General features: G+C 29.4%; 4 protein-coding genes and 1 non-coding gene across 5 annotated transcripts; 3 read left to right on the top strand and 2 right to left on the bottom strand.

Annotated features, from left to right (window-relative positions):
- Window positions 1-160: 160 nt before the first annotated feature.
- On the top strand, window positions 161-883 carry CPD1 (2',3'-cyclic-nucleotide 3'-phosphodiesterase; the record flags this gene model as incomplete). Its single annotated transcript, XM_046079670.1, has 1 exon — window positions 161-883. One exon carries the CDS (start codon window positions 161-163, stop codon window positions 881-883), a length of 723 nt encoding a protein of 240 aa, XP_045933299.1.
- Window positions 884-1,291: 408 nt separating this feature from the next.
- SCDLUD_004808 (6-phosphogluconolactonase) lies at window positions 1,292-2,068 on the bottom strand (the record flags this gene model as incomplete). Its single annotated transcript, XM_046079671.1, has 1 exon — window positions 1,292-2,068. One exon carries the CDS (start codon window positions 2,066-2,068, stop codon window positions 1,292-1,294), a length of 777 nt encoding a protein of 258 aa, XP_045933300.1.
- A 927-nt stretch (window positions 2,069-2,995) lies between these two features.
- MGA1 (Mga1p) lies at window positions 2,996-5,116 on the top strand (the record flags this gene model as incomplete). Its single annotated transcript, XM_046079672.1, has 1 exon — window positions 2,996-5,116. The coding sequence occupies one exon, from the start codon at window positions 2,996-2,998 to the stop codon at window positions 5,114-5,116; it is 2,121 nt and encodes a 706-aa protein (XP_045933301.1).
- An 893-nt stretch (window positions 5,117-6,009) lies between these two features.
- On the top strand, window positions 6,010-6,083 carry SCDLUD_004810. The gene has a single exon. It is a non-coding gene; the product is annotated as a tRNA-Ile (tRNA).
- A 340-nt stretch (window positions 6,084-6,423) lies between these two features.
- RIE1 (Rie1p) lies at window positions 6,424-9,204 on the bottom strand (the record flags this gene model as incomplete). The annotated part of the gene is made up of 1 exon (XM_046079673.1): window positions 6,424-9,204. One exon carries the CDS (start codon window positions 9,202-9,204, stop codon window positions 6,424-6,426), a length of 2,781 nt encoding a protein of 926 aa, XP_045933302.1.
- Window positions 9,205-9,764: the final 560 nt, after the last annotated feature.

The raw sequence follows: 9,764 nt of genomic DNA on the forward strand, positions 1-9,764 counted from the left end.
TCAGTTTATATCCGAAAGGGGGAAAAGAAAATAAGAAAAAAAAATTTTTTTTTTTATTCTAATTTTATATTTATTTCAAGGAAACAACATATAAAAAACTTTTAATACCATTATATATATATAGAGAGAGAGAGAGAGAAAGAAATATAGATAAGTTAAAATGGCAGTAGCGTTATGGTATACCCCTAGAAGAAATAGTAAGTTATACCAGCAATTGAAAACCGTAATGTTGTCATTACAAACGTTATTCCCTGATGCACCAAAATTATTAATACCACACATTACTATAACGTCCAATTTGGATGAAAGTAAAGTAAACGATATTTTAAACACAAGTTATATAGCATTTAATTCAATTAAGGGCAAATTTAGGTCTGAAGATGGTACCAATATGAACACTACCGATGATAATGCAGGCATAGATAGAGATAATATAGAAAGTATAAATTTTATTGAATTTGATAAAATATCTGTAGGAAGCAAATATTTCCAAAAAATCAGAATGGATTGTATTAAAAATAAGTACTTGTTTAGTATAGTGCAGATCATCCGAGAAATGTATTTAGAAAAGGAGCAAACAAATGGTGAAAATAATATGGAAACAAATAGTGATTGGGTCATTGAAAACTATCAACCCCATTTGTCCTTAGTTTACAGTGATATGTATCCCGTTTCCAAAGCATTGTTACTAAATATATATCAAAGATTGCAAGATGCATTAGATATTGAGATTAACATAAATACTGGAGAAATATTGCATTCTGGTAGTGACAATGACTTCATTTTTGGTTCATATGGCTGGAATTATCCAGGTAGTTTCATGGTGGTTAAATGTGTTGGACCAGTTGATGGATGGAAAATATTAGGAAGTATTGATGTGTAGTTATTATTAATTGGTATAATATAATTTTACATTTTAAAGACGTATTGATGATAAATATAATGCGAAAAGTTTTTTTTTTTTTTTTTTTTTTTTTTTTCCTCTACTTTTCTGGTCCGATATCTGCATTGTATAAACCAAAGACACATATTAAAATTTTCTGTAACTAATAAATTAATTAATTAACTTTTAAATATATTTGATAGATAGTTAATAATATTCAATGGTAAAAAGTATATGCTATCAAAAACCAGAATGACACATATATATTTTCTGTTTACTTGTTTGATATTTGTTGAATTAAATTTATTCATAATAGATAATAATAACAGATTTATTATTTTCTTCTTTATATAAAACTATTTTTTATATTTATTTATTTATCTTTTTTTTTTTTTTTTTTTTTCCCTTTTATAAGGGTAATCCTTTCACACTGCTTTCATCAACAAACCATTCCACAATATTATTAAAAGATTGGTTAACTTTAACACAGGGCAAATTTGTATTTTTTGATATAAAAATATCTTTAAGAATATCAACTTTACTACTTCCCATAGCAATAAACCAAATATGGTGGGTGCTGCCTAAGGTTTTAAAAGTCATAGTGATTCTATTTGGAGGGGGTTTTGGAGAATCATGACAATACAATACATATTTGTCATCTTTGTTATCAATCAAATATTTATGGGTTTCCCCAGGAAAGATAGAACAAGTGTGACCATCTGGACCACAACCTAACAACAACAAATCAAATTTGCCATGTGCTCCAGTGAATTTGTTGTTATTAATGACATTGTCCACAATCAAAGTTTCATATTCCTGAGCAATTTTATCATATTCTTGAAAACTTATTAAGTTTTCATTAATAGTGTAAACAACAGGACCTTCTTCTGTTTTTAAATTGTCTAATACTTTTTCTTTAAATTGAGCATAAGTAGAATTGGTTAAATCATCTAATGGAACTAATCTCTCATCACAAAAAAAAATTAGCCACTTACTCCAATGAATTAGACCATGGAATTCAGGTTGGACTAATGCATGTAATACATTAATAATTGAGCCACCACTTAAACCAATAATAAATTTACCCCTTTCCTCAATAGCTTTATTTTGTACAATAATTAATTGATTAATAAAATTTTTGGTTAATTCAGAAACCGTTGGGAATTTATGTAAAACTGGAGACATTATTTGTTCTTTGTTGTATGAGTTGGTGTATGTATTAGTTTGATTATTTTTTATTTGTATGGTGTATAAGTTTTTTAAATAAGAAAGCAAATTGATGAAAGATTTGATTATTTTTTGTAGTAAAAAAGCAAGACAAGAAAGAATACCGAGGATTGGATTGATATGTGATGTCCGTTTATCCTGGAATGTGAGGGGGGGGGTGTGTATATATATATATCGGACTTGTTTGGATTGAAATTATAAGAAAGCCGTAATTTATACGATAGACGGCCGTATAAAGAAATAAATAAGTAAATAATCTGCGTTATGAAATCCCGACAAAAAAATATAAAGACAGGAAATAGACAAATTGTTGTTGTTATATCGGAAATATTTGGAATTGTTAGGGAATTGTGAAAGGTGTGGGTGTGGGTGGGTGTGTGTGTATGGGACTGTCTGTGGTCTGTCTGTGGTCTGTCTGTGGTCTGTCTGTGGTCTGCCTGTGGTCCGTCTGTGTCTATGCTATTTTTAAAGTGCCTGAATGAAACTTCATTAAATAATACAAATTTTCTATTTAAATTCCCTTTTAATATAAATTTGAATTGTTTATGTGATAAGATATTTTAATAAATTTATTTCATACATAAAAACTATTCAATAATACCAGCAGTTAATAATACCAATACCAATAATAATACCAATAATAATAATAATAATAATATCTACGTAATAATAAATAAATAAATGAAATAAATAAATAAATAATAATAATAATAATAATAATAATAATAATATCCTTTTTCTTTTTTCACCTTTTCTCGACAAATAATAAATTAGAACCCCCATTAATACAAAAAAAACTACTTTTCACCATAATAATATCCCAATAATTTCAAAATCTAATAATCATCCCCCCCAAACTGTAAAATATCAACAATCCATAATTAAATGCAATCCAAAACCTTTGTCCATTTATTGTACCAAATTTTAAATGATTGTTCTTTGAACGATTTAATATCATGGACAGGTGATGATCCATATATTTTCCAATTAAAACCATACTCGAGAGAATTCGAGTATAGAGTCTTAAGAAAGTTTTTCAAACATGGTAAAATTAGTAGTTTTGTTAGACAATTGCACATGTATGGTTTCCATAAAATAAACAAGCAACAACAATCTGAGAATAATAATAATAATAATAATATAACTAATGGTCGTTCCAACAATAATATCAATGTTGTCAATCCTATAATAGGAAATAATAATAACAATAATAACAATAATAATAATAATAATAATAATAATAATAATAATAATAATAATAATAACGTGGTATGGTTTTTTGTTCATAGTACAGGCTCCTTTTACAGAGATTCTACTTTCTCCGAATTGAATAAAATTCAAAGAAAATCTTCAAATCATAGAAGGAAAAATGTTCTATCCCCTTTAAGCGTAAGCTATTTCCCCACAAATACTAATACTAGCACTACACCTATGGCATCAACAAATCTAACTAATACAAATATACCAATCAACAGTACCGCATCCTCGTTAACTACTTTGCCCTCTAGGCATACTTCGTATTCTGTCGGGATACAAAATTCTGCTATTGTAGCAATGTCCAAACAAAGAGCCATATCTGCTCCCGAGTTAATAGGCCATGCTTCAGGTACCAACATGAATTTAATAAGTAATCCAGTAATCACATCAACTATACCGCCAAATATTACTAATATTGGAACCGACCAAGACAAGCAGCATAATGGCAGTAATATCTACACTGAAACTGATTACAATGATAATATCCTTGATGATGCTAATAGCAATGACTATGAACACCATCAGTTACAGAATGATGGAGAATATTTAAAAGATATTTATATGAGACACAGTTTTATATTACAAAAATGTATGCTATCTATCACAGAAGTATTAGAAAGTTTTAGTAATTACATTTGTCATGGTAATACTTATACTAATAAGGATAATAATGATAATAATCCCGCACCTTATGGCAACAATCAGTTGGAACACAATATTACTCAATTACAACATATTAAACAAGAATTAATAAGTTTACAAAATAATGGTTGTTCGCATCCTACCTCTGGTAGTAGCGGTAATAACACAGATAAAAATTATCCAATTAAGAATAATGCTCGTAAACAAAGCAATTTATCAAGAAACTCTATCGGATATACCCCTAAAGCTGATAATCTGAGAAAATATTCTATGTTGTCTAGTATGGTATCATCTGCTTCATTATATCCTTCTGTAGGAAATAGCAGTACACCTACTAGCAACACTACAAGGTCAAGCATGTTATCAGACTATAGAAACAATAGTATTGTTTCACCAGGCACACCCATTACAACTAATGGTGCTATTTCTAAACAAGGCGGTAGTATAATTAGTACTATTTCTAATAACAATGATCATGACAATATTACTATTGATATTGGTAATAACACCACTAATAATGATAATAGTGATAATGATAATAATGATAGTAATAATAATAGTAATAGTAATAGTAATAGTAATAGTAATGCTATAGAACATAATCATAATCATAGTAATAATAATAATTTTTATTACACCGCTTTATTAAACAATAATATTACTAATGGTACAGGTACCTTTAGTAATAGTAGCGGCAATGAGAGTAATAATATCAGGAATAATAGTAATGACAATAATAGTAGTGATAATAATAATCTTAATGCAAGCACTGGAAATGTTATAATGGACCCGTATTATACTAATATCAATACTTCAACTGTGAATAGCATTAATGGTGGGAAAATTAGTAACAATCCTACCAACAATGTTAATAATAACTTATTAATTGAAGAGCAACATTATAATAATAATAATAATAATAATAATAATTTTTTAAGATATTACTATACAGCTAATACAAATAGCGGTGCAGATTCTACTACTGGTAATATTTATAACCGCAATACTAATGATAATAATAATAATAACAATAATAATAATAACAACAACAACAATAACAACAACAATAATAATGATAATAATAATAACGGTTATAGTTATCATTGAGGTAATAGTAATAGTATTTAGGTATAAATGTAAATATAAATATAATGATGTTCCGTTTGTTCTTATTTTTATCCTTTGTTTCTAAGCTGTACTTTATTCACTTCAGCATCGTCTTTTTTTAAAGGCAAAAACAATGTAAAACCCTATTTCAATTTCAATTCGCTAATATACTTCTATTTGCTCATCCGTATAAAAGAAGTTAGTAATATTGGCAAAATAACGGTAGTAAACCAACCAACAAATCAATTGTTATTTAAATTACCTTCTTCCCCTCTTTTTTTTCAGTTATACATATAAAGTTATTCTGTTGTTAAGCTCCATTTATACAATATTTGTTTTACTCTCAATTCTATTATCAGCTCCCTGAACACAGATGGCATTAAAGAGTGAAATATTATAAAGTTTCTTATTCAGAATAGTCACTTACAAAATAAAATACCCTTACATAAAGAGCACATTATAGCCAAGATTATATGTCAAATTCAATCGCATCCTAATAACTGTTAATAATTAACCACTATTTTCTTTTCCTTTTTGCCGTAGAAAAAGTTGTCAAAGACTGTTAGGCTTAATAGTAATTATACCATCAAGGACAGTACTTTTATAAAAACCACAGTACCGAAAGTGACAGTAGCACATCAAAAAACTAAGCTATGCGTTGTCCAAGTCATCACATAAACAATACAGTTCAAAAAATAGAAAAAGTTAATTTTTCTTTGAAAAGTTCTTATCTTTGTTCATTTATTACCTGAATTTAGAGAAAATTCAGTTTTAGGTGATTTAGTAATAATATATAATAAGGGGTATATAATAACGAAAAAGTCAGTGTGTAAATAGATGTATCAAACTATCTTTTTAGTGCCCCCAATTAACTATAGAAAAATATATCTCGAGGTTCCTTGGCCCAGTTGGTTAAGGCACCGTGCTAATAACGCGGGGATCAGCAGTTCGATCCTGCTAGGAACCAAGGTTTTTTTTTACCCACATTGTAAATCTGCATTTGGAAGGTTAAGTAAAAGAAAAAACGTAGACTTATAGAAAAGTCAACTTTTAGCAATATGACTAGGCAATATGACTAGGCAAAAATTGAAAGTAACTACTATTTAAAACAGTCCAAGTATTGGGCTTAAGACATGTTTTTTTTTTTTTTTTTTTTTTTTTTTTTTCCTTTTTCGAGCCATTGTTATAATTTAATCAACAAGCACAGGATTATTCAAAAGAAATCACACAGGTAATAAGTATGCTTAATTAATTTACTGATAAAAGTACAACTTTTTTATAACAATAATATTAAAACTTTAAAAGGACTACTTTACTTCTTTCTTTTTGTTAGATGCACTACTGTTATTATTATAGTTCAATTTCGGGTCAATGGCATTATCGCTACTGCTAACGTTAACACTCTTACTTGGCATAATAGGTGTATTAATAATAGTACTAGGCATAATCGGATATTGATTAACAAAATAAGAAGGCATCTGTAACGGAGGAGATGATGACCCTATATTAATGTTGGCAATACCATTGCTAACCCTATGATTTATATTATTGTTGGTGCCACTTGCCGAAGTATTAATGCTACTATTAGTACTGCTATCGCTGCCAACACTACTACTGATCGAATTAGTTGAAGGAGAGCTAGGCGTTATAAGTGTAGGATATACATGATGGTTAATTTGTAATGGAGTGGGAATCGCTTGTGTTTGTGAATAGTACATCGCTTGTAAAAATTTTGGATTAAAATTGCCGTACGCATAATTGTTATTGTTATGGTTATAACTATTGTTATGAATATTATTTATACCGTTTATACTATTGCTCTTGCCAATATACCTTTGATAGTATGGTATGGCATGTACATTCTGATTCGTATGCGTTGCAGATGAATATCTTCTCCTTGTCGTAGAAATATTGTCAGCACTATTATCATTACCAGCGTTACTATTATTATTTGTTCTTTTTGCAGCAAACGAGACATACAGTACGTGGTTATCATCTACTCTCAAATTGTTCGTTTCTAGCATGGCTCTACTTGCATCCAATGGGTTTTTGAAACATACAAATGCATATCCTTTAGATGCACCTATGGGTAATCCGTTGTTATTATCGTGGTTGCTTGTATTCTCCTCATAATACTGCATAGTGTTTTCCGCTAATGTATCATTGGCGTTAACCCCTTCACCACCATCATCCTGTTGATGCGTTGTTACGGCTTCATTCGAATTTTTTTTGCTACCACCAACAGTAATAACTTTGGCGCTTATAATCTCGCCAAATCTTTTATATAATTCAATTAAATCATCATCTGTCCACTCCAACGGCAAATGTTTAATGTACAAATTCGATTCCTGTTGATCCCTCGTGGGAATAGGCAAAGTTAATGGCAAAATAATAGGTTGTTGAGTATTGTTAGTGTTGACATTACCATTGGTATTATTAGTATTGATATTGATATTATTATAATTTGCAACAGGAGTGGTGGTCGTGATATCATTATTCTGACTATTACCAGGACTCAGTGTGATCGGTGTTAATTGTTCTAATGGTGCTCGAGGAATAAACACTGGCAGTGAAGTACCTCTAAAATTAGGCACTGGTGTCTGAGGTAGTGTCGTGCTAATATATTGAAAGGGTATTGTTGGATGCGGCAGTATAGGCGGTGAACTTTGGAAAATACTCGTTGAAGCCATTTTAACGTTATTGCTTTCATTATGCATATCAGTATTAGCAATACCATTATTAATAGGTATAGATATGTTAGAATTACTTTTGATCGCACTGGGCGGTTGTGGCGAACGAACTGTAGCACTAGGCGATGTATTTTGGATAGCTTTGTTAACTACCAATTTGTGTTGTAACCATTCGTACCCATTGAGCAACTCAACCACTTTTAAGGCCTGGGCATGCGTTTTAAATTTCATAAAGCCATAGCCCTTTAAGGGACTGATTTCATCACGATTATCACAAGTTTCCGCATTTTTGGATAGTTCGCCCTCCTCTTGTTGACTTGAATCAACGGAATATTCTTCGTCTTCCTCTGTATCATGATATGTTATGTTTGTTTGAGAATTGTGTTTCGGAAAGTAAAACGAAACAATCTCGATTTTTTGCTTAATATTTTTTTTTGTTAAAACGTCTATTATCCTCTTAACTACTTGGATTGGGGTTATGTAATTTTTAACTTCGTTGGCTGTAGTATCGTAAGTATCGACAATAGTATTGGTACTCGTTATTGGCAAATTTCCAATGAAAACACCTCTGAATTTTGTGTCGTCATTCCCCTCCTTAAGTTGATCCAAATGCAATCTTTCTCTTTCTTTTCTCTCAACATGGTAATTAATAAACAGCAATGAACCATTCATATACTTTCCATTTAATTTTTTAACACATTCAGCAGCTTCGCTGCCCAAGGAATAACTAACAAACCCATAACCTAACGATTGGCCCGATTTCTTATCATGGATAATTTTCAAGTTTAAAACATGGCCGAAATTTGCAAAAATAGGCTGGATGTCATGTACCTTTAAATTTAATGGTAGTCCTCTGATATACAAATTTCCGGGATGTGTTAATGCATATGGGTTAAAGGAAATGGCATAATATATTTTATCGTTATATTGGATTAGTTTATTATAAACATCATCCCTCATTTTTTGTAAATCTAGCAAATTTTTGAACTGAAACTGATAAATTTTGGTAAAGTTTACAGTGGATAACAAAGTTGGATCATTTAAAAAGTTATTTTTATATTCAACGTCACCCATTTCAAAACTTAAACAATTGGACTGGTCTTTTATAAAGTGCAATCTTTTCTCTTGAGGCCAATATTGATATTTTTCAATTATATCACTGTTTATTTGAGAAAAAGATGAAGGGGGTACGGTGCTACTTAATGAAATAGCTATTTTATTAATGGTATTAGTTATGATTGAAATGCTTGATGTTGAATTTTGTTTGCTTGCTAGCCTTATAGTTAATATATTTGTATTGGACAATTGTTCCAGTTGTGACATTGTAAAACTAGGTACGCTGGAGTCGGCACCCTCTTCTTTATTATCTCCTGTGAAATTAGTACTAGTGCTAATCATGATTAGTGATATGTTTTCTAGACCTGTCCTATTTACTTTTATTTTTATCTTAGAAAAAAAGAAAAAAAAAAAAGGTTTTTTTTTTTTTTAATTCTTTTTCCTGTTTCTAAAAGGAAGATAAGAGGGGAAGGTTTATTTAGATAATTTTAGTTTTAAAGTTAGAATTAAAGTTAAAATTAAAGTTAAAAAAAAAAAAAAAAGGAAGAGAAAACAAAGAAGACAGAAAAAAGAAAGAGAGAAATTAAAAGGAGAAAGAAGATAATTATACAATTCTATATATATATAGTTGTAATAATTTATGATATTATGTGGTTTCGTAGGAAGAAAGGTAATAAGTTAGTAAGAAAATGAGAAAAGATGATGATGATAAAAATAAAAGATGATTTAGTTTGATAAATAATACGATATATAACATATGAAATGATTTGAGCGAGTAAAGTTAAGAATTACCCCTTTTATACAAGTATGAATATAATATTTTATTATGTCTAGTTTTGTATGTTATAATATTTAATTATTTTATATCAAATATTAATAATATTACAACTGCGTATCACCAC

Source organism: Saccharomycodes ludwigii, chromosome VI (genome assembly GCF_020623625.1).
Source record: "Saccharomycodes ludwigii strain NBRC 1722 chromosome VI, whole genome shotgun sequence".
In the NCBI taxonomy this organism is placed as follows: Eukaryota; Fungi; Ascomycota; class Saccharomycetes; order Saccharomycodales; family Saccharomycodaceae; genus Saccharomycodes; species Saccharomycodes ludwigii.